The following is a 26,039-nucleotide window of genomic DNA, read 5'->3' on the forward strand; positions in this document are numbered from 1 at the left end:
TTTGAATATTAGAAGGGATTTGAACGTCGTTATGGCACGGGCGGAAGGGAAGGAAACAGAGGCGGTTGTGGCATTGGACGCCGAGAAGGCGTTTGACCGGGTAGAATGGGGCTACCTGATGGCAGTTCTGGAGCAGTTTCGGATTGGACAAAGATTTGTGAACTGGGTAAAGCTATTATATAAAGAGCCGAAGGCGAGTGTCTGCACAAACAATATCTGCTCGAGATACTTTCTCTCCACCGTGGGACGAGGCAGGGATGTCCTATGTCTCCCCTGCTGTTTGCACTTGAGATTGAGCCATTGGCCATCGCATTCAGAAGTTCGGGAGCATGGAAAGGAATAGTGCGGAGGGAGGGGATAGAGCATAGCGTGTCCTTGTATGTCGACGACTTGCTGCTGTATGTGTCGGAACTGAGTGCGTCGATAGGAGGAATATTGGAGCTACTGCGAGTATTTGGGTCTTTCTTGGGGTACAAGCTGAACCTGGACAAGAGTGAGTATTTTGTGGTGTCTCGGCCAGGGGTGGGGGGGGGGGGGGGGGGCTACCATTCCGTAGGGCAGGGACTCACTTTAGGTACCTGGGGGTGCAGGTTGCCCGGGAGTGGGGGAGGCTTTGGAGGTACAATATCACAAATTTGGTGGGGAAAGTGGAAGCTGATCTGGCAAGGTGGGATGGTCTCCCTCTGGGGACCTCGCCACCCTGTGCCCTGGTGTGGCGGGGGGACCTGTTGGAATACTTGACCCTTGAGAAGGTTAAATTCAAACTGAGGGGAAGCTCGGAGGGGCTCTACAAGTCATGGGCATTATTTATTCACTTTCAAGAACTGGATAACATTGAACATTAGTTGGGGGGAAGGGGGGCTGTGTATATTAAGGATGACTATGGGTAATCCCGGATTCCTTTTTGTCATTTCTTTATATAAACATGCGGGCTGATGTTTGGGGGTTGGTGGGAGGATGGGATCATTGTTATTGTTATGGGGATTGACATATCTGTTGCTGATTATTGTTTGTTGTTGGTGGGTGTAAATTTGGGAGAAAATGTGAAAAAGGAGGAGAATAAAAATGTTTTTAAAAAAAAATAACATAGAACTGTACAGCACCGTACAGGCCTTTCAGCCCACTATGTTGTGCCGAACTAGTCTGAAACTAAGATCAAATCAACCTACTCCCACTCATTCTAGTGCACTCATAAGAACTAGGAGCAGGAGTAGGCCATCTGGCCCCTCGAGCCTGCTCCGCCATTCAATGAGATCATGGCTGATCTTTTGTGGACTCAGCTCCACTTTCTGGCCCTAACACCATAACCCTTAATCCCTTTATTCTTCAAAAAGCTATCTATCATTATCTTAAAAACATTTAATGAAGGAGCCTCAACTGCTTCACTGGGAAAGGAATTCCATAGATTCACGACCTTTTGGGTGAAGAAGTTCCACCTAATAATCAATAACCGCTAGAAAGTTCCAAAAGTGTCCGACTCCAGTACCATAGCTGGGAGTGCGTTCCACACCCCAACCACTCTGAGTAAAGAACCTACCTCTGACATCCCTCCTATATCTTCCACCATAAACCTTATAGTTATGCCCCCTTGTATCAGCTACATCCACCCGAGGAAAAAGGTCGCTGAACGTCCACTCTATCTATCCCTTTCATCATCTTGTACACCTCAATTAAGTCACCTCTCATCCTCCTTCGCCCCAATGAGAAAAGCCCCAGCTCCCTCAACCTTTCCTCTAAGACCCACCCACCAATCCAGCCAGCATCCTGGTAAATCTCCAAGGGCAGCACGGTGGCGCAGTGGGTTAGCCCTGCTGCCTCACGGTGCCGAGGTCCCAGGTTCGATCCCGGCTCTGGGTCACTGTCTGTGTGGAGTTTGCACATTCTCCCCGTGTTTGCGTGGGTTTCACCCCCACAGCCCAAAGATGCAGGGTAGGTGGATTGGGCATGCTAAATTGCCCCTTAATTGGAAAAATTGAATTGGCTACTCTAAATTTATTTTTTTTAAATGTTTTTAAAATCCTGGCAAATCTCCTTTGCACCCTTTCCAATGCTTCCACATCCTTCCTATAATGAGGTGACCAGAACTGCACACAATACTCCAAATGTGGTCTAACCAAGGTCTTGTACAGTTGCAGCATAATCTCACGGCTCTTAAACTCAATCCCCCTGTTAATAAATGCTAACGCACTATAGGCTTTCTTCACAGCTCTACCCACTTGGGTGGCAACTTTCAGAGATCTGTGGACATGAGCTCTGAGATCTCTCTGCTCCTCCACATTCTTCAGAATCTTGCCGTTAACCCTGTAATCCGCATTCAAATTTGTCTGACCAAAATTAATCGCCTCACACTTATCAGGGTTAAACTCCATCTGCCACTTTTCAGCCCAGCTCTGCATCCTATCAGTGTCTCTTTGTAGCCTACAACAGCTCCACATTATCCATTACTCCACCAATCTTGGTGTCATCAGCAAATTTACTAACCCAACCTTCAACCCCATCATCCAGGACATTAATAAAAATCACAAATAGCAGAGGACCCAGCACTGATCCCTTTGGTACACCGCTGGCGACTGGGCTCCAGGATGAAAATTTACCGTCTATCACCATCCTCTGTCTTCTATGTGATAGCCAGTTACTGATCCAATCGGCCAAATTTCCCTCTATGCCATGCCTCCTTACTTTCTGCATGAGCCGACCATGGAGCACCTTATCAAGCCCCTTAGTAAAATCCATGTATACGACACCAACTGCTCTACCTTCATCTATGTACTTAGTTACCTCCTCAAAAAATACAATCAAACTTGTGAGGCAAGACTTACCCCTCACAAATCCGTGCTGACTATCCTGGATTAAGCTGTACCTTTCCAAATGATCATAACTCCTATCCCTCAGGACCCTTACCAATAATTTACCTATGACCAATGTGAGACTAACCGGCCTATAATTCCCAGGGTTATACCTATTCCCTTTCTTGGACAAGGGGACAACGTTTGCCTCTCTTCAGTCTTCTGGCACTATTCCTGTAGGCAGTGAGGACAGAATGATCAAAGGCTCTGCAATCTCATCCCTCGCCTCCCAAAGAATTCTAGGATATATCCCATCAGGCCCAGGGGACTTATCTATCCTCCGGCATCTCAAAATTTCTAACACATCTTCCTTCCGAATATCTACCTCCTCCAGCCTACTAGCCTGTATCGCACTTTCCTCCTCAACAACATGGCCCCTCTCCTTTGTGAACACTGAAGAAAAGTATTCATTTAGGGCCTCTCCTATATCTTCAGACTCCACATACAGGTTCCCACTACTGTCCTTGACCGGCCCTAACCTCACCTTGGTCATTCTTTTATTCCTCACGTAAGTGTAAAAAGCCTTGGGGTTTTCCTTGATCCTACCCGCCAAGGATTTCTCATGCCCCCTCCTAGCTCTCCTAAGCCCTTTCTTGAGCTCCTTCCTAGCTATCTTGTATCCCTCAAGCGCCCTAACTGAACCTTGTTTTCTCATCCTTGCATAAGCTCCCTTCTTCCTCTTGACAAGACATTCAACCTCTTTTGAAAACCACGGTTCCCTCACTCGACCATATCCTCCCTGCCTGACAGGGATATACATGTCAAGGACACGCAGTATTTGCTCCTTGAACAAGTTCCACATCTCAATTGTGCCTATCCCTGACAGTTCCTTTTTCCATCTTATGCTTCCCAATTGTTGCCTAATCGCATTGTAATTACCCTTCCCCCAGGTATACACCTTGCCCTGCCGTTTGTTCCTATCCCTCTCCATTGCTATAGTGAAAGTCACCGAATTGTGGTCACTATCTCCTGTGCTCTCCCACAACCAAATCTAACACTTGGCCCGGTTCATTACCCAGTACCACATCCAATGTGGCCCCGCCTCTTGTCGATCTATCCACGTATTGTGTGAGGAAACCCTCCTGCACACACTGGATAAAAACAGCCCCATCCAAACTATGCAAATTTATGGTGGTTCCAATCAATATTTGGAAAGTTAAAGTCACCCATGACAACTATCCTCTGACTACCGCACCTACCTAAATCTGCATTGCAATCTTTTCCTCCATCTCTGTTACTGTTTGGGGGCCTATAGAAAACTCCTAACAAAGTGACCGCTCCTTTCCTATTTCTAACTTCAGCCTACACTACCTCAGTAGACAGATCCTCCTCAAACTGCCTTTCTTCAGCCATTATACTATCCTTGGTTAATAATGCTACTCCTCCACTTCTTTTACCACCTTCCCTAAGCTTACTGAAACATCTAAACCTCAGAAACTCCATGGGGCTCAGTTGTTCAATGCTAATCTTTTTCCCTTAAAGTTTAAGGTAAAACAAATGCAGCGTGGCAATTTAATCCGTTAAATATAACTTTTCAAGCCAACTGCACTTCAATGCTGAAATCCTCCTGAAGCAGAATTTCACCTTCGGCTAACTCATTTGCGTTCCTGGTTGCTTACACTCTATTGCTCTGATTAACTTTCCTAATCTTCATTGCTTCACTCCCTATTGTTTTAGGTATGCCACAGCCCTCACAAATTTAATTTGATTCTCCTTAACATTCCAACTATTTCCAGGGATGCCCTTGGGTACAAATGTCATGGGTATCGTTCCATTCACTTTCAACTAAGTAATCCTCCCATTTTACAAACTTCACAACTGTGGATTCTTGTTCAAACATTGTCTTCACTTCCGCCTTGGTTAGGGATTCAAATCTCGGGAACATCCCCTAGTTCTTAATGGCTCTCCATGCTCCCACAGATTCTGTGTAGTTCCTAGTCTAGTTTGGGGTGGCACGATAGCGCAGTGCTTAGCACTTTGCTTCACAGCGCCATGGACCTGGGTTTGATTCCTGGCTTGGGTCACTGTCTGTGCAGAGTCTGCACGTTCTCCCCGTTTCTGCGTGGGTTTCATCAGAGTTCTTCGGTTTCCTCCCACAGATGCGTGGGTTAGGTGGATTGGTCACGCTAAATTACTCCATAGTGTCCAAACATTAGGTGGGGGTGCTGGGTTACGGGGATAGGGTGGAGGTGTGGGTTTGGGTAGGGTGCTCTTTCAGGGGCCGGTGTAGACTCGATGGGCTGAATGATCTCTTTCTGCACTGTAAATTCTATGATTCTAGTCCCAGAACTGAATCCCAGCTCCTGTTAGGTATGTTCTGTCTACCTATTTCAAGCTGACTGACTGCTTTCTGCCGCAAGGCTCTGTGATGGCCACTAGATTTATTTATTTTGCTTCAAACTCGGCAAATCTTCCAGCTGCTGTTCCCTCCTTAACCTGCCTACATTCCATGTGGTGAGCAATTTTTTTTGTGCTTCAAGTTGAGGCCTAATTGACTTGCATTTATTTCCTTTGCCACTCCCCAAGCGTGTTGCAGTCTACATGAAACTGCCTCAATCTGTTCCCAAACTTAATTGCTTGCTTCTGACAGCGAGGACACAGCTAATTAAAGAAAATAACCTTCTAACCTGGCATCCCATCTGCCATGAAGACAAGGCATGCTTTGGGATGTTCTGAAACAAAAATATAAATGAATTACTTTACCTTCCATGCCCCTCTTTGCTTCTGTAACCCATATGAAAAGTTTTTTCATATTGGAGTTTTATGACTCTATTCCAAAATCGCTCGCTTTTCACTTTATGGCGATAATGGTAGATACTCTAGTTCTACCAAGCGCGTCAGAAATGGGTCCTCCATTGTAGGTTTTTTCACTATCAACTCTGACCTTTTAAGATAAACGTAAATTACATTTTAAAATAATCATAAACCTAGGCTTTATTAAATTGATTCTACCTCAAAGTTATTATCAGTTTTTCAATCCAAGGTCTCCATTTTCTACAGTCAAAACCTCAATACCTAAAACCAGAGGTTACATTGAAAAACACATGAATTACTAACTAGATATTCATAACAGTAGGGTGAAGTTATTCCCACTGTGCTACGAGGCAGGGAGTTCCAGGATTTTAACCCTGCAGCACTGAAGGAATGTTTGTATATTTCCAATTTGGAAGTGTAGCACTTAGAGGTGGTGGTATTCGCATGCACCTTTATAAGAAAAAGGAGCAGAATTAGGCCATTTGGCCCATCAAGTCTGCTCTGCCATTCGATTGTGGCTGATCTCATCCTGGCTGTATCTCCACCGTCCTGCCCATTCTCCATAACCCTTCAATCCATTACCAATCTGTCTAACTCCTCCTTCAATTTTCTTACTGTCCCAGCATCCCCGCACTCTGCGGTAGCGAATTCCACAGATACACTAACCTTTGGGAGAAGCAGTTTCTCCTCAACTCAGTTTTAAATTTGCTGCCTCTTATCCTAAGACTATGACTTCTCGTTCTAGAATGTCCAAGAGGAAGCATCTGCTCCACCTCTACTTTATCCATACCCTTTATCATCTTGTATACCTCAATTTGATCTCCCCTCATTCTTCTAAACTCCAGAGAGTATGGGCCTAAACTGTGCAATCTGTCTTCATACGGCAAACCCCATATCTCTGAAATCCATCGAGAGAACCTCCTCTGAACTGCCTCCAATGCCACTGCATCTTTCTTCAAATAAGGGGACCAAAACTATGCCACAATACTCCAGGTGTGGTCTCGCCAATGGCTTGTATAGTTGCACCAACACTTCCTTACCTTTATACTCTATTCTTTTAGCCAACATTCCATTTGCTTTCTTTATTATCTGGCGTACCTGACTCGGGAACGAGGACCCCCAGATCCCTCTGCAACAGAGCACTCCAAAGTCTCTCTCCATTTAGATAATTTGCCGTCCTACTTTTCCGACCAAAATGCATGACCACACATTTATTATCCACGTTAAATTCCACGTCACGTTTTGGCCCACTCACCTAACATAGCTATATCCATTTGTAAGGTTCTTATTTCCTCATTGCACTTACTGTCCCACCAATTTTGGTGTCATCTGCAAATTTGACTATAGAACCTTCTATCCCTGTATCCAAGTCGTTTATAGATTGTAAAAGGTCGGCCCCAAGGACCGAACTCTGTGACACCCCACTAGTTACACCTTGCCATCTAGAAAAAGACCCATTTATCCCGGCTATGTCTTCTATCTGTCAGACAGTGTTCTATGCAAGCTAATCAATTACCCCAATTCCCATGTGACCTAACCATGTGAGTTAATATTTTGTGTGGCGCCTTATCAAACCCGTTTGCCCTTGAGCATGGTAGGGCTCACAGTTTTGGGAGGTCCTTTTGAAGAGACCTTGATGAATTAACTGCAATGCATGTTGTGGATGGGGTACACAATGTAGACACTGTCTCCACCAAAGCTGCACAAAATGTCCAAAGACAGTGGTTAGTATGCCAGTGAAGTAGGCTGCTTTCTTCTCTGGTGGTATTTAGCTTCTTGAGTGTTGTTTGAGTTGCACCCCAGGCAAGTGCGGATTATTCCATTGCATATATGGGTTGCCTGGTAAATGGTGGAAAGAATTTGGGAAGTCCGAAGTTAATTTGTTCCTGTAGAATATCCAGCTTTTGACCTGTTCCTTGTAGCCCCAGTGTTTATGTGACCATCTAACTAAATTTCTGGTCAATGGTGATGGCAAGGGCATTGAAGATAGGGAATTTGATAATGCTATTGAATATCAAATAGATGGTTGCACTTTCTGTGGTGATGAACATGCCTGGCACTTGTGTGGCATGAATGTGTGACTGCTTAGTGCAAGCCTGAATGTTGTCCAGACTTTACAGCATGTGGGCATGGGCTGCTGTGTTATTGCTATGGAGTTGCAAATGGCAATCATCAGCGAACATTCCAACTCCTGTCCTGATAATGGCAGGAAGATGATCGATTCTAGGACAATGCCCTGATTTGAGGAGCTGAAATGATTTGGCCTCCAACCACCAAACTTTATTTGCTTTGGATATAACCCCAGCCATTGAAAATTATGCCCACCAATTCTCATCAACTTCAATTTTGCCACAGCTCCTTGATGCCACACTTGGTCAAATCCTGCCATGATGTTAAGAGTCTGACTTGCTGCTGGAGTTCAGTTCTTTATAATCCTGTTTTGACCAAGGCAGTGCTGAGGTGGGAGCTGAGTGATCCTGACAGAAACCAAATTGAGCATTGGTTAGCAGGTTATTGGTGAATAGGTGCCTTTTAGAGTCATTGAAGTTTACAGCACGAAAACAAGCCCATCAATCAAACTTGTCCATGTCGCCCAGTTTGCCCGCATTTGGCCCATATCCCTCTATACCCATCTTACCCATATATCTGTCTAAATGCTTTTTAAAAGACAAAATTGTACCCGCCTCTACTACAGCCTCGAGCAGCTCGTTCCAGACACTCGCCACCCTTTGTGTGAAAAAATTGCCCCTCTGGACCCTTTTGTATCTCCCCTCTCACCTTAAACCTATGCCCTCTAGTTCAAGACTCCTCTACCTTTGGGGAAAAATATAATCTAATTTATCAATGCCCCTCATTATTTTGTAGACCTGTATAAGATCACCCTTGAGCCTCCTACGCTCCAGGGAAAGAAGTCCCTGTCTATCCAGCCTCTTGTAACTCAAACCATCAAGTCCCGGTAGCAGCCCAGTAAATCTTTTCTGCAGTCTTTCTAGTTTAATAATATCCTTTGTATAATAGGGTGACCAGAATTGATTGCACTGTTGAACTTGCATGGAAGATGTCATCAAATGTACAGAGCAGTTGTCGTCACCACACTCCTGTATGTATGGAGACCTGAACTGTGTATCGCTGACATATAGAGCATGAGAGAAATTCACCGGATACAGTGGAAGGGCAGTCCAACAGATGCTAGTGTCCTTAAAGCAAGCTCCATAAGTTTTCAGGCAAAACTCCTGCAACGTCAGCTTTGATAGATAGACTGGACAAGTTTTTGGATGTCCAAAAACTGTTTCTTCCAGGGCCTTTTTTTACTCAACTTTCAAATGGCCAATGTTCTCGGGGAAAACAAAGGAAATGCTTCAGAGACACCTTTGCGCTCCTCTTGAAGCACGGCAACATTGCAGTTAATGACTGGGACGAGCTTGCTACCAACTGTTCAGGATAGCAATAACTTATCCATCAAGCTGCATCATGCTTTGTGTCACAGCATCTTAATGATGAAGAGCAGGAAGCAAATCCTGCATTCCAGATCACTACCTTGTGAAATCTCAAAAGTTATGAGTCATGAATTGGCCTGTCATATGACAAGTCATGGCAGAAACCTGAGACCCTGAGCAGGTCTCATTCTCTAATTGAGGCACAGCTGGTGGCAGTGACCCCTTCCATCACTTTCCTAACGATTTGAAAGTAAACTGATTAGAGGATCTTGCCCCAATTTTCCTTGCTTTTTGTGAACAAGTCATAACTGGGTAATTTTTCAGTGCATTTTGGTAACTACTAGGCTCTGGACCACCTGTTTAGTCCTGCAACCAGAATGTTATCAGACCTTGTAGCCGTTGTCGTATCCAGTGCCATCTGCCATAACTTGATATGAAGGTGGGGCCTCTGGAGGAAGCTGAAATAGATCATTCAATTGCCACTTACGGCTGAATATGGTTTGCACACATGTTTAGCCTTTCCTTTTGTATTCAAACTGGGCTTGCCATCAAGGAGGACTGGGATGTTTATGGAACCTCTTCGGCCTCCTGTTAGTTGCTTAATTTTGGTCACTGGATGTGGCAGAATGAAGGGCTTTCATCTGATATGTTGGTTTTGGCATCTCTTTGCTCTGTCTATAACATGCTGTTCAACCTGCATGCAGCCCTGAGCTGTAGTTTCACCAGGTTGACGACTAATGTTTAGGTATACCTGATTCTGTTCCTGGCATGTTCTTCTACACATCTCCATCTGGGTTGGTTCCTGAGTCTAATATTCCTCACTCTGCCATTGCTATCGAAGATAAATTCACCATGGTTCCAGATGACCATAGGCTGCTTTCCCCGTTGAGGGGGAGAGCTGATTTAACCTGAGAAACACCACTCCTCTGGTGGGGGGGGGAAATGTTGAGAAGGCGGGGCCTTCGTGAATAACCTCAGCCAGTATGGGAATTCCACGCTGCTGGCCTTGCTCTGCATCACAAACCAGCTGTCTAACCAAGTGAGCTAAACCTGCCCAAGGCCATGACATTACAGATTGTGATGGAATACAATCTTGCTGCGGCTGATGGCACTTAATGCCTCATGGATGGCCATTTTTAAGCTGCTAGATCTGTTTTGAATTTATCCATTTAGCATGATGGGTGTGCCTCAACATGATGGAGGGTGAAGATGAGGCATCGTCCTGCACAAGAACAGTGCAGTGGTCACTCAGGCCAATACTGTCATTTGACGGGTCAGGATTTGGTTGAGAAGATTATTTTCTCCAAGTTGGATGATCTGTTGGTTTGTTCAGTGTTACTGACCTGGGATATCCAAATTATATATATTTTAAAGTATATTTATTGAGGTTTTACATTTTTAAGAATAACACAGAATTGCAAAATAATACATCGAGGAAAAAATAAAGGCTCAGGATCCATGAGTACATAGAGAGAGACGGGAACGTCATCACAACCTGGCTCGATACAGTCATTACACATAACTAGGTAACTATAGAGCCTCACCAGAGACCGAGGGAGAAACCGTATGAGGCTATTTAAAAACCTGCAGTTACTACGGGAAATCAGGACAAATTTTCTATGCCATGTTTGGGTGTGCACGAATGTAGATCACCTACTCTAGCAGCACCGAAAAGCTACAAATGACCCTCCACAGCCTCTTCTCCTCAAATACCAGACCAATCATCACCTGTTTAGAACAGTACAGCACAGAACAGGCCCTTCAGCCCTCAATGTTGTGCCGAGCAATGATCACCCTACTCAAACCCACGTATCCACCCTATACCCGTAACCCAACAACCCCCCCCCTTAACCTTACTTTTTGTAGGACACTACGGGCAATTTATCATGGCCAATCCACCTAACCCGCACATCTTTGGACTGTGGGAGGAAACCAGAGCACCCGGAGGAAACCCACGCACACAGGGGGAGGACGTGCAGACTCCACACAGACAGTGACCCAGCCGGGAATCGAACCTGGGACCCTGGAGCTGTGAAGCATTTATGCTAACCACCATGCTACCCTGCTAGTCAAGCACTGATTCTTCTTACTGAAGAAAATTAGCCATCGCCCCAGTTCTAAGGGGAGTTACATATGTACCTCAATGCAACTTAACCGCAAACAAATGGCCCAGTGCAGCACCAACATCATTCCATACTATTAGGCAGAGAGGACTAGCAGTATCATGTTTGGATTGTGATCAAACCGTCAGAGCCGCCCAAGAAAGGAAGAAGATAACGACAAAGGAAGGAAAAAGTAAACTACCAGAACTAACCCACAGGTTAATTAGGGATCCGGAGCCTAACCCAGGCTCCACATTTCCCTGACGCATGCCAAGCAGCCACCAATGAAAAAAAGAACAGGTCGCTCGGTCAACTAAAACGGGATGTGCCAAGATTCGAGCTTGGCCAGGTCAGCACCAATATTGTGACACAGGCGGGTGGAATGTCCTTCCCACTTGCACCCTCTTGCACTCTTCGCCGAGCTCCAGATCTGCGGTCTGTCCTGATACCTGTGGAGCCTTGCAATTATCACCCGCGGTGGTTCCCCAGCCCTGGCTGCTGCTGAAGCGACCTGCGGGTGCAGTCTACCTCTGGGGGCTTGGCAAAGCCCTCCTCGCCGACCAGCTTCCCGAACATTGCTGCTATGTATTCTGAGGGGTTTCTACCCTTGTTTCCCTCTGGCAGCCCAAGATTCTCAGCTTTTGCTGACACGATACGTCCTCCTGGTCGTTGACTTTATCCTTCAACCCCTTCTGGGTCTTCACCAGGCTTCCTACCTCTGCCTTGAGTGCCGCAATCGGGTCCCCTTGGTCCGTGGCAGCTTTTTTGACGTTCCTTGTCACCGTCTTTTAGGCCTGTAGCCTCTGGTCCTTATTGGCTGTTGCAACTTCCACTGCCGTCTCGATGGCTGCCAGGAGGTCTTTTCTCATTCCTCCCGATGTCGCTGGAGCTTGGAGGTGAAGAAGCCCGTCGGTTTGTCCATCAACGCCTGGCCTGTACCGGGAACTCTGCGGTCAACCGTCACCGGTTCTCTTGCTCCTGAGGCTGAAGTTTCCCTTCCCTCTTTATTGGCTTTTCGGCAGAGCAGCTGATTCTTTCCCATCCTGCTTGGCAGTGCAGTCAATGTTGTGTTAGTTTGGAGATTGAATACTTTTGGTGCCCATTTGTTGGGGTTAAAAGGCCAAAGTCAAAGTTCTTAGACAAGAGCCACTTTTTATGCGACTGCGCAGCTCATGGTCACCACTGGAAATGCCAAAATTTTAAAATATATAAATTTTTTAAAACCCCAACACTGATTAGCTCTAACTGGGGGATATCCACCAGCTCAGTGAGGACTGAATTAACCCTATGAACCCCAATCATCTGTCCTTCGCCCCGCTCCACTCATTTTCTTATGAACAAGATAGGGGTTGATGAAAACAAAACACACAAGGGTAAGGCACAATAACAAAAAAGGAGTAATGCTGTGCACAGACCACTCTTCACATGACTGTCTCAACATGGTTATCGGCAACACTCGCCCTCACGCTCACATCTTGCACTTCCTTGCAGCAGAAAGGACAGCATTAAATAATAAATGATCAACAATATTATCACAAGGGAGCAACACCCAGGATTATAGAAGAATTGCAGGGTAGAGACACCATCCGCATTGCACGATAAGATGTAGGATAAACCAGGATCAGCGAGCACTCTTCAGGGTCTCATAGATTCCAACGATTAAAGCACAAGGCACCATCACTTCCACCAGGCTGTCTCTCCGACGCCTAAGCGCCGGGGTTGGGGGAACAATTCCACCCGTTTGACCACCTCCAACCCTCACGACCATCAGGAATAGGACCAGTGATTGGCGGGCCCAGCTGACACCTGACGTCAAAAGATCAGATTTTTGAGCTCCAAATCTAATGCATCAAGCCTTCAAATCAAGTTCACCAAAACGTGCAGCCAATTTTTGCACTCAATCCGGAACTCATCTCCCACCTCTCGCCAGGGACCAAGCCCACCAACACATCTTGCCCAGCCCCTACCTCTTGAACCCATCAGGATAAACGACACACTATGCACTAGGATCTCAATGACACAAAGGCAGGCCCTCACCAGGGAAAGTGCTTTTTCAGTGCAGGAGCTCTCATTTGCCTCCGCCGCTCTCACAAAGATATCCCTCAATTCTAAGCTCTGATGACTGTGCACTGCAGAGCTGAGATCTTCAGCCATACAGCATTTTCAATGACTGCCATCATCCTGATGCACACAGCTCCACCAACATAAGAGCATGCTCAGCAGCAACTATGCCACTGCTGGGCCACACACCAGCCCACTCCGACCGCCATAAACAAATTAAGGTTTTTATGATTTATCTCGGCTGCTCTTCACAAAACACCAATCCAGAACCTCCAGGGAGGTAGTGCAGGCCATGGGACCCTAAGAGAAAGCAGATATGAAATGTGTGCCAGGATAAAATAAAGAATTAAAAGATGAGCAGAGCCAGAGCTCGCAAAAACACAACTGCTGCACACTTTATCACGTGAGCCCTCCACCCAAAATTGAGATGTTTGTGGTTTTCATTTAAATAAGTTTGGTATCACCTCATTCTAAATTATAAAGTCAGTAAGCCCTATTATTAGGGCAGCACGGTAGCATTGTGGATAACACAATTGCTTCACAGCTCCAGGGTCCCAGGTTCGATTCCAGCTTGGGTCACTGTCTGTGCGGAGTCTGCACATCCTCCCCGTGTGTGCGTGGGTTTCCTCCGGGTGCTCCGGTTTCCTCCCACGGTCCAAAGATGTGCAGGTTAGGTGGATTGGCCATGATAAATTGCCCTTAGTGTTGGGTGGGGTTACTGGGTTATGGGGATAGGGTGCTCTTTCCAGGAGCCTGTGCAGACTCGATGGGCCAAATGGCCTCCTTCTGCACTTTAAATTCTATGATAATCTATGATATTTGCAAACTGATTTTAGGTTAATTATGTCTGTAACAGTAAGTATATTTGTAATGGTTTTTCATGCCTGTAGGTGGTGTACTGCTAAAATGTTCCCATTTTAAGCAATGAGTCATGTTTTTCAATCACAACAGCTTGTGATTCTGCAATTCCCTATAAAAATGCTTGGTTTTGGTCAGTCTGTAGTTTCATGCTGTGGTCACCAGAGACTGCTGTGGTACAAACATTCAAGTTTTCTCTTCACCTCTGCCATCATGGTTTTTTTAACCTTGTCCCAATAATTAAATCATGTACTTAAACCTTAAATGTTTTGTAGGGTTGCCTTAGATGGCGTCCGTTTTCCTCCCACAAGCTTTTTAAGGCTACCACGTGTCCTACTTCCCCCATTTTCATACAGTACTTTGTTTCTCATTTTGTCTTGGCCCATTCTAGACCTCAACTTTAACCTTATTTTTTCCATTGCCCCTTTCCTCCTATTAAGTGGTGACTTCCTGTTTATATGTGTATATAGCCTAATTAAAGTGATTGCTTTCTTAATGGCAAGGTGGCATCTATCTTGAACCTCTGGATATATCCATATTGATGCTTTTTAAAAATCCCAACAAATAATTTCTGAAGTAAAATATTTTATCAAAAAGCTGTGACTGGAGGAACTCTGATTTAAGAGCTTAAACACCAGAAATAATGGTGCAAAACGATAGAGAAATAATTTCAAGTACAATCAAATTGTTGCTAATATACCTCCATTTCCTACAACTACATCCTGTAGGGTACATGTGAGATGAAATGCTAGATTGGTGAAGAAGTTGAGGGAAGTGCTGCAGGAATCAGTGTTACCACTCATTATGCTTGAGTATGATATTTTTGGTAATCTTGTGTAACATCTTTTCTTGTGTTTCAAATTAGATGATGTAATTGCAAATAACAATATAATGTTTGATATCTATATTTCAGCTGCAACTAGAAAATCAATCAATATGAAAAAGGATAGCAAAAGCAGAACAAGGCAAACTTTACCCAGAACATCAGCTGCCTCTGGCTCTACCTCATCCTCTTCAAAAATATGTTCTGTAGGTAATTCCAAGGTACCAAAGAAACTGAAAACCTCGAGACCGGTTCGGTCTTTGGCCTCAAAATCGAGGTTAAGAAATGAATCCAGAAGGTCAGAACAAAAGACCACTTTTAGAAGTCTTGAAATGGACAATTTAGTTCTCAAGGAACCTAAAGTAGTTCTTTATAAGAATTTGCCACTTGAAAAGGACAAAGATTTAGAGGGGCCAGCAAAAGTTGACGGGTCAGGTCGATGTCTAACCAGACATGCTGTTCGAGAAAATAATAATTCTGTAAAAGAATTGCATAAGTTTTCCCGCTTGCGTAATGGAACAGTATCTTGTACCTACATGACCCGGCGGGCAAAAAGAACAAAACTTGCCCTAAAAGAGTCCTGTGATGTTGCTTCTTCATTGGAGCTTGAACCAAATACAGTGGACAATAAAAGTCTTCATTGCAGAGAAGAGGGTGAACATGTGGACTCAATTCAACATGTCTGTGATGGCACCCATGTAAATACATTGATCCAAGAGTCTTTATCTGATATAGGGACAAATTGCCAAAATAATGGCATATGTTTGAGCAGAAGGAGGTTACAACAAGGAAAACTAGAAAAAATTGCTGCACAATTAGATGAATGTGAAAACACGTTATCTTGTTCTGTAAAAGAGAACATAAAGGAGGAACCTATACCAGAATTGATAAGTCTTCCTCCAATTCACAGTCTTAATGGGAGTGATAAAGTTAATTTGGTGGATGTGTCTGGTGTATACCGAGACTGTGTTGGTTCATCAAATGGTGGCACTTCAGATTCCTTTATGGTTTCTCACAAATCAAAAAGTTCAGAATCTCATAAAATGAAAGATTCCAGAGCGACAGGTAAAAGAAGCAGAAAGAAACGGCGAATCACAAGGTATGATGCACAATTGATACTTGAAAACAGTACTGGGATTCCCAAATTGACTTTACGCCGAAGGCGTGACAGCAGCAGTAGTAAGACAAATGACCAAGAAATGGATGGAAAGAAATCCAAGATTAGTATCAAACTGAGCAAAGACCATGAAAATGACAAAAGTAACAATTATGTAGCAAAGCTCAGTAATGGGTTTACCACAGGCTCAGGAAATAACTCTACAAAACTCAAGATACAGCTGAAACGTGAGGAACAGATTAAAGGAATTAAGCGATCACACTCCCTCGTGGAAGACTTCTGTAACAGTGGTGTGTGTTGTGATGATTCTGTTATGGTAAGGTCTAATGGAGAAGTGGATGAGCACAGACAACACCGAGATGAGGATGATGATGAGGAAGACGATTCTTCATCTTCTTCATCGTCCTCATCATCATCCTCATCTTCCTCGTCATCTGAGGATGACGATTATGATGACGAATTTGAAGATGACTTTATTCCACTTCCTCAGGCAAAAAGACTAAGACTGATAGTTGGTAAAGACTCCATAGATATAGATATCTCATCAAGGAGAAGAGAAGATCAGTCTTTAAGACTTAATGCATAAGTTTTGGTTCTATACTAACCATAATGTACAGTACTTTCCAATCAATTCCACATTTGAATGAATTTACTGTAAATTTTGATGGCACTTCTGTATTCATTATCAACATAAATATTGTAGAAAGTGTACAGTATATTGACTCTTGATTTTTTTGCAGATTTTTATTGTACTATTAATAGCCTTACCATGTGCAATTTTGGAGGGTGTTAACTCTGTGGTAGAATTAAGGTATAAAACAGAATTGTTGTACATAAAGACCAGGTTTTCTTTTCATTTTTTCTTCTCTTGAGCCTCAATATTTTGAAACACAATTATGGTGGATATTTTAATTTTTTTTAAGGGAGCATTAATTTGCTCTCCTGTATGAATGAAGGTTAAAGAATACAAGAATCGATAGCGGCAGCAAGTACAAACAGATTTCTACTAGCTGTTCTTATCACCAGCAAGGAATTGCAGCTTTTTAGGCTCGTTTGCTAGGTGTTTTCCCCAGGTTATGTCAGTTTTACACTGTATGCTGTCCCAGATGTACTGTTTGTGGCCTTTGTCAGTAGCCAGCTATTGTTTGGAAGTTTAAATAAATGGAGTTGTTTAAATAAAATAAGTGTGAGCTGTTCGCTGACCTTGTAATACAGAATGTGCACAGGGTATAGTACTTTACAGCATAAAAGTATGAATATAGTTTAAATGACACCTATATATGTGTAATACTCTGGATCCTTGTACTCACTTTTGACTGTTAAATGATGCAAACAATATTTGTAGGTTTCCTGGAATAATACTGGTCATGTGTTTAATTTTTTAAAACAAAAGTCAACACCTTTTTTTGTAATGAGTTGGTATTAAAGTATAAAAGCTGAATTTGAACATAAAGAAAAAAATGTATATGTAATTTGCAAGGGTGGTGATGTTCATCCAACATTTCCCTTCATCTCTCCCATCTGGAGCTCTTGTCCGACAGATGTGTGAATTTTGGTTTTGGCTTACTAAAATAATAATTATTAATGAAGTGAGTATAGGACACTTAAGTGAGTCCATAAAAATCTTACCTTGGCTGAATTTATACCTCCATGTTTTGTACAAAAGATTTGAGCTTCCACTGAACCACTGCTCGATTTGTTCGTTTATTCTGGGACAATAGTGGTTTACTTTATAGGCCTCTTGCTCTCATGTGTCTCATTTCATGTTTTATCTTAAAACAGTTTTGAGTATGAATGAAGTTCCAGATCACTTTAGTCCAGTTCATAGGTCACTATGTGCGTTACTCTAAGTGCTTTGAAGCCTGTGTGAAACCAATGTATAGCTCATCAAAATGAATGTAAATTGACATTTTTAAAGCTTTTTAGTAGGAAATAAATAACAGGGACTGATTTACATAAAAAAAACAATGTTCCCTGAGTTGCTGACTAACTAGTCCTCATGATGCGCAATTCTGGGTTTATTTTGCATAATTGCCAGGCATGTATTTTCTACTTTAAAAATGCCATCTGTTACGGGAGGTGAATAATATGCTTAGAAAATAGTTATCCTTCACTGAGCATAATTTGGAAAAGCTGCATTGTGCTTTCCATCGTCTGTGCTGGGGTTTAGACTGTCGAGTTTGTGATCAAAATCTTTTTTACCTCATTCTTTCGCAAGCTCTGATTTTACTGTTGTCTGGACATTTTGTTTGTACTCATCAATGTTTCTCAATTACTTCACTTCTGTGTATTGTCCTAAGTTTGTCTCCCTCAGTGATTCTACATTTCTTCCACTTTGCATGAATCCTTTATGCTTTGTTGCATGGGATCTGTCTTTCATGCTTGACTTTCACTCATTTCTCTTTCTCCCCCCGCCTCCCCACCACCTCGTTCAAATCCATTTTTTTCTCACTTGTGTCTGTTTCTCATGTCTACTTTTATAAGGCATTCTTCTCTTGGGTGCTTGTCTCCTAAATTGTCTTTCTCTGTCTCATGTCGTTTGCTTATATTGCTGCTTTCTGATGATCCTTGATATCTGACTATTCCTTTCTCAGCATTCATTGAATTCCTATAGTGCAGAAGGAGGCTATTTGGCCCATCAAATCTGCACTGACCCCCTGAAAGAGCACCCCACCCAGGGTCAGGCCCCCACACTATTCCCGGAACCCAGTAACCTTACCTAACCTTTGGCACACTTGAGGAGCAATTTAGCATGGGCTAATCCACCTAACCTGCACATCTTTAGGCACATGTCTGTTCCTTGTTTCTCCATGATGCACATCTTTCTGATGTATAATCAGTCGACTAGCCTTTCTCTCAACCTTCCCTTTGTCACTCTTTGTTTTTATGTGTCCTTTTCTCCATAGTGCCTTTCTGATTTCTTCAATTTTTGCAGATTTAATTTTTTTCTTACAGTTAAATGCAATTGTACTTGTTTGTCTAGGCTGTCCTTTACCCTTTATATTTGTTTTAGTCTTTCTTCCCTTTTATAGATTCATTCCTCGGTTGAGAATATTGCTGGCATGGACAGCATTTATTGCCCAGCAGTAATTGCCCTTTAAGGTGGTAATGAACCTTCTTGCAGTCAGTGTTGTATAGGTACAACTGTACTATTATAGCACCTACTATGCTGTTAGAGAGAAAGCTCCGGTATATGGCATGGCAATGCAGTTTCAAGTCACCTTGTGTGGATTTAAAAGGGAAACTTGCAAGTGGTGATATTCCAGTGTGTTAGAATCATAGAATTTTACAGCAGAGATGAGCCATCGTTTCTGCAAAGGCCCCGAAAGAGCCACCTAGCTAGTACCATTCCCCAGCCGCATCTCCGTAGCCCTCTAAATTCATCACTTTCAAATATTTATCCAGCTCTTTTGAAACCTCGTACAGAATCTGCCTCCACTACTCTCCCAGGCGGTGCATTCCAAATCCCATCAACTCTTGAGTAAAGCAGTTCTTCATCTCCTGAAATCTGCCTCCACCACCCCCAGGTAGCGCATTCCAAATTCCAACAACTCTGAAGATTCTCCTCATCTCACTCCTAATTCTCTTGCTGACCATCTTGAAATTGTGACCTTTAGTCACTGGCTTACCAAGTAGTGGAAACAGAATATCTTCTGTTGTCCTTGTTCTGCTAGGTGGTTGAGGTCATGTGCTTGAAAGATGCTTTCCAAGGAACTTGAGTGTTGCTGCAGTGCATCTTTGAGATGGTACTTGTTGAACCTTTGGCAGTGTTGGACCGGTTGAACATTTAACACAGTGGATGGGGTGCCAATCCATTTGGCTGCATTGTCTTTGGTGTCAAGCTTTTTGAATGTTGTTGGAGCTACACTCATCCATGTTAGTGGGGAGTGTTCCATCAAACTACTGACATGTGCTTTGGAGATGGTGGAAGGCTTTAGGGAGTCAGGAGATGGGTTACCTGCCACGGAATTCCCAGTTTCTGAGTGCACATATTCCACAAAAGTATTTATGTGGCTGGTCCAGTTAAGCTTCTGGTCAGTGGTAGCCCTCAGGATAGTGATGGTGCAGAATTCAACAAAGGTATCTGTTTTTTTTTGTTTTGTCTTTCTCTCTCCTTTTTTTTCCCATGTTGCTCCAGTTTGTGGTGATTGTTTTATATAGAAGTCCACGTATCACTTTTTTTGCATTTTCTTGCTTTAATCTTTATTACTTTAATCTCCCTTGTCTTCAGTTGGAATAAAGCACCTGTTAAATCTAATTATGATCTTTTCTGTTGTTAAAAGCATTTGCCTTTGTGAGTTAAGAACATCTATGTGTGCATTTATGAAGACAAACAAGGAAGAAGGCGATCAGACTGGTTATCGATGAATGGAGGCATCTGAGGATAAGAAATGGGCTAGATATGCTTTCGGGTCAATTGACTGATTCATGGACTGGTGAAATAAACTGGATAAGGTTAATAGTTTGGATCAGAATAGCAGATGGAAGGGGTTTGACGTTCATGACATGTGGACACAACTGAATCGCGAATTGTTTGAATCAGAGCATGGCTGTAATTAGAGACGGTTGGAGACGATCAATACTTTCAGGTATTTCTGAGAGAGGTGAAAGGAGATGGGTAACTGGATGAAATGAAAGTGCACTGAACATTTGATCACTTTTATTACTTTTAAGTAGTTTTGACAATCTGTTTCTTTTGTTTCACAAAATTATTTTACATTTGGGCCGAATGGCCTCCTTCTGCACTGTAAATTCTATGAAAGAAAAGACTTAACTGGCATGAAAAAAAGTAAAAATATTTAGCTATAATTTTTTTCTTCAATATCTTCTGTAAAAAGTTCTATCTAACATGAAAGACTGAGGTGGCACCTTGAAGGAAATATGACACTGTCAACAATACAACCATCTAACTTTGTTATACTCCCAATTTATTTAGAAGGTCACAAACTGAACATGGCACACGATATGGAAAAGAATATTTAAACTAGAGAGCTTGCTGAAAGATATGCTGTGTTAATATAAATGTCAGTGATGCTTTTAAAAAGCATTTTGGGTCAATCCAGGTATACAGATATTATTGTGTTTTATTACTGGTCTCCACTCTTTCATGCATTGGGATTGTCATACATTTGGTGGTTATATGATGATCGACATTGTCAATTATACTGTGAAAGAGTTGGCAGATGTTTATGGTCCAGTTACTAACACCCTCAAGTTTTGATATCATGGATAAAGTTTATCTAGTTAATTCTTGACTGCTACTGAGTCCAAGAAAATTTTTGTTGTGCTGTGTTCATAAAGCAGGGAAAAGTCTTTTCTCAATCTACCATAAGTCCTATGCAACCTGGAACACTAAAGCATGATTTTATATAAAAATTAAGACAAATTACACTTGCAATATGTTTGAGATTCCCACCCATTTTCTGCACTACTTTTAACATTTATAAAATGTTTGAATAAAATTGTTCAATAGATTTTGATTGCTTTTGCTAGTTTTTAATATTGTTTATCTTTCAGTGTCTCTGTATTCGTTCTGGAATTAGAGTAACTTGCTACTTGATTCTTGATTTTGCTTTAAAAAATGAATCAAAGGTTGCTCTCTCCCCCTCCCCGCCTCAACTAATTGAGAACAAGGTTGGAAAATGAATAGTGCTGAAAAGAGAGACATGTTTCTAGTGCTTTTCCACTTGAACTCAGGAACAAATGCAAGGATGCTAAATTTTAAATGCTCACAAAATTTATGCTACAGGACAATAGTCATAATTGGTTGCCCAATTGACTCTGGCTGAGGCGTTTCCATTAGAAAGCACAAGGAACCATGTGCTTTCCAAGCCCGAGTAATCAAAAAAAGGCACAAGCTTTAACATTCCTGCTGGTAGAGAACGGGTCCTTGGCAAGCGTAAATGAGCAGCTACAACTGTTATTTGTAGTAGACATAAAAGAGTATCGACCATACTCAACCAGCCCACGGTTGCAAAACCCAAAACAAAGTGTCTGCTTTTAGATGTGACTGCAGCTGAGCACTTGCTGAACAATCCTGAGTGTGCAATAGCTACACTAACCAATTTAAGATGATCAGTCAAGTTGTAACATAGCTAGAAGCAACATACTTTGAGTTGAGTGTGCTCATAACTACACTAACAACAATCCTGGGTTCCAGAGCCCTTACAAGTTTATTTCCTTCAAGTGCCCATCCTTTTGAAATCATTCCAAGTCTCTCCTTCCAAAATCCTTCTGGGTGATTCAGGTTGTTATCACTGTTTTAAGAAAAAAAGGTTCTTCCTCGCATCTCTCTTCTCCCCACCCCCACAACGTGTCTTTTGCCCAAGACTTTAAATCTGTGATCCTAGTTCTTTTGCTGTCAGCTAGTGGGAATTTATTTTCCGTGTTTACCTTTCATAATAATGTATATCTGTATCAGATTTACCCTCCATCTCCTTTGCTCCGTGGAGAACAAACCCAACTTGTACATTCCAAAAAAAAAAATTAGATGAGGTGCTGCATCAAAAGTTACTCCACAGGATATGGTATAGGAGGTGATCTTTTAACATGGATAGAGAATTGGGATAAATGTCATTTTCAGGATCGGAAATGTTGTGCTTGATGCTGGGGTTTCAATATAATCTATTAATGATTGGGATGAAGAGGCCAACTGTATTGTAGCCAAATCTGCTGACGATTCGAAAATAGGTGGGAAGGCAGTGTGTGGGCAAACGTTTGGCAGATGGACTATGTCTACTTCAGGTAGAATAGAAAACATATTATTTAAATGGAGAGGGCATTCTGCAGAAGTACTGATGGATCTGGGTGTCCTTGTACATTAGTCAGCATGCAGGTACCACATCTAATTAGGAGGTCAAATGGAATATTGATCTTTATTTCAAGGGGATAGGATACAAAATTAGGGAAGTCTTGTTACAACTGTACAAGACCATACTGAGTACTGTATACAGTTTTTGTCACTTTTGGAGTGGTATACTTGAATTGGTAGGAGTTCGGAGAAGGTCCACTCGACTAATTCCTCACAAGACAACCCCCAATCCCAAGAAGGGTTGAGCAGCTTGGTCCTGTACTCATTGGAGTTAGAAAAATGAGAGATTATCTAATTGAAGTATGCAAGATTCTGAGGGGGCTTGACACGGTGAACACTTGAGCATATTCTCTTGCCCCACCCGGTGAATCTATAACAATGGGACAACATTTCAAAGTATGGGGTCTCCCATTTAAAATTGAGTAAGGAGATTCTGGGGGTTGTTAATGTTTGGAATTCTCTAGCCCAGTGAGCAGCAGAGGCTGGGTCATTGAATATATTCAAAGTTGAGTTAACTGATTGACATAGGAGCCAAAAGTTAGCGCGGGCGGCTGGGAGCCGAGAGTTAGTAATCTTTATTGTCACAAGTAGGCTGACATTAACACTGCAATGAAGTTACTGTGAAAAGTCCCTCGTCGCCACATTCCCGCACCTGTTCGGGTACATGGGGAGAATTCAGAATTCTCAGCTGGTACGGGAATTGAACCCGCGCTGCTGTCTTTGTTCTGAATTACAAACCAGCTGTCTAGCCCACTGAGCTAAACCAACTTAGTAGGAGCGGCTTGGAGCTGAAAGTTAGTAGGAGCAGATGAGAGTGGAGTTAAGGCCACAATCAGTGAGTAAGTAGTATTGAATAGAGAATCCGTTAGCACTCTGGTATTTACTTGGTAAGAATTATGGAATAATAGAAATTAAGACTTCCAATTGTATTGCAACTTTTAGATGCAAGAAACAACATGTGTTGGATAAGTAGGCTGGCAGTGAGTAAGAAGAGAAAAGGGCATCAAGTGCGTTAAATGTCTGATAGAAACACAGCACATGGGGCGGCACAGTGGTTAGCACAGATGCCTTGTAGCACCAGGGATTCGGTTTCAATTCCGGCCCAAGTTAACTTTATGGAGTTTGCACATTCTCCCCATGTCTGCATGGGTTTCCTCCGGGTGCTCCGGTTTCCTTCCCCAGTACAAAGATCTACAGGTTAGGTGGACTAGCCATGCTAAGATTGCTCCTTAGTGTCTAAAGATGTGCAGATTGGGTGGGATTTGGCGGACAGGGCTGTGCAATGGGCCTAGATAGGGTGCTCTTTCAAAGGATCAACGTAGGCTCAGTGAGCCAAATGGCGTCCTGCACTAGAGATTCTATGGAGCACAAAATAGAAATATCGTTCCTATGCTTCTCAAGTAAACCAGGGGCTGGTTTAGCTCACTCGGGCTGGTTTAGCTCACTAGGCTAAATCGCTGGCTTTTAAAGCAGGCCAGCAGCACGGTTCGATTCCCGTACCAGCCTCCCCGGACAGGCGCCGGAATGTGGCAACTAGGGGCTTTTCACAGTAACTTCATTGAAGCCGATGGTAGCATTGTGGATAGCACAATCGCTTCACAGCTCCAGGGTCCCAGGTTCGATTCCGGCTTGGGTCACTGTCTGTGCGGAGTCTGCACATCCTCCCCATGTGTGCGTGGGTTTCCTCCGGGTGCTCCGGTTTCCTCCCACAGTCCAAAGATGTGCAAGTTAGGCGGATTGGACATGATAAAATTGCCCTTAGTGTCCAAAATTGTCCTTAGTGTTGGGTGGGGTTACTGGGTTATGGGGATAGGGTGGAGGTGTTAACCTTGGGTAGGGTGCTCTTTCCAGGAGCCGGTGCAGACTCGATGGGCCGAATGGCCTCCTTCTGCACTGTAAATTCTATGATCTACTCGTGACAAGCGATTTTCATTTCATTTTTTTGTGAAATTTGCCAACAGGAGCTGTTGAGCTGCTTGGTGTATACATTGGTAACCAGTAGTGGGAATGTAGTGGAGCTAAATTAAAGGCAAATTACAGAAAGATGCAAGAGCAGCCAATTAGTGATAATAGGGCTTCACTTATCCTTCGATAACTGGGACAGTGACATTGTAAAGATTAAAAGAGATGGGAGGGATGTTCCTACGATATATACAAAAGAACCAAAACACTGACTAAAGATGTAGAGATGAAAATGAACAACGGTGTCTTATGGCAAAGGTATGATACATAATATAACAGATAACTAAGCTGAATGTGGAAAGTACAGAAGAATAAAAGTGGGAATAAAAAGGACAAAGAGAGTGAGAGTATATTATATAGCATGAAAGGGAACCAAAAATCTTTAATACTGTACTTTAAAGCAAGGGTGGGGCAACTGGGGATCATAAAGGATATATTCTTGAGGCAGAGGCCATGGTTGAACTGCTCTAATCATACGAGACCTAGCATGGAAGGAGCCAGACTGCCTGCCGTGCGTATGCCATCTTTTTGAAACGGTTGCCATACTTAGTCCCACACCCAAGCTTTTGCTCTATTACCCTATAACTTAAGTTCCTCTTCTTCAAATAACTCCCAACTCATTTTCACAGTTATTTATGGACTCTGATTCCACCATCTTTTTGAGGACTATTCCAGAGCCCAACATCATTCCATGAAAAGATTGATCAAAATCTACTCTTAGATTTGTTTTTGCGAATAATTTTATACTGTTGGTCTCTCGTTATTGACCCAGTCACCTGTAAGATTAGATTTGCTTCTGTCTACTCGGACCAAAACCTCACCTCATTTTGGGAAACTCTGATTTGGTCACCTTATGTTGTTTTGTGTTCCAAGCAGCGCACAATCCTAACTTTTTCCAAACTCTCCTAATCAAAGTCCGTGATCCCTGATAGACCTCCTTTTGTATCCTTTGAGCTTTTGCGATGTGCAAGAATTATACACAGCAGCTGAGGGCTAACCAGTGATTAATAAAGTTCAAGCATGATCACTTTGGTTTTAAGGGCAATGCCTCGATTTACAAACCCAAGTAGCCCATATATTTGTTTTAGCCACCTTTTTTAAGGATTTGTGTGTATGGACGCTTACGGTCTTTCTGCTCACATTTTTAAAACCATGCCTTTTATAAAACATTCCTTTTCCACATTCATTCTCCCACATTCATTCTCCCAATGGTTACGTTTGCTTTACACTTTTCTGCAGTGAACTCCATCTGTTATGCCTCTACTCAG

The 26,039-nt window shown here is 42.9% G+C and overlaps 1 protein-coding gene across 7 annotated transcripts in view; it reads left to right on the forward strand.

Moving 5' to 3' along the window:
- The window catches only part of kmt5b (lysine methyltransferase 5B), a 76,789-nt gene extending 59,595 nt beyond the window's left edge, over positions 1-17,194 (forward strand). For 6 of the 7 annotated variants that reach the window (XM_038808196.1, XM_038808192.1, XM_038808194.1 and 3 more), the window contains one exon: positions 14,972-17,179. In XM_038808196.1, the coding sequence (XP_038664124.1) occupies positions 14,972-16,584 (1,613 nt within the window). In that variant the 3' untranslated portion in view covers positions 16,585-17,179. Of the gene's footprint in view, positions 1-14,971 lie in introns of all 7 variants that reach the window. The other variant, XM_038808197.1, reaches the window with a different exon arrangement.
- The last annotated feature ends 8,845 nt before the right edge of the window (positions 17,195-26,039 follow it).

Source organism: Scyliorhinus canicula, chromosome 9 (genome assembly GCF_902713615.1).
Source record: "Scyliorhinus canicula chromosome 9, sScyCan1.1, whole genome shotgun sequence".
In the NCBI taxonomy this organism is placed as follows: domain Eukaryota; kingdom Metazoa; phylum Chordata; class Chondrichthyes; order Carcharhiniformes; family Scyliorhinidae; genus Scyliorhinus; species Scyliorhinus canicula.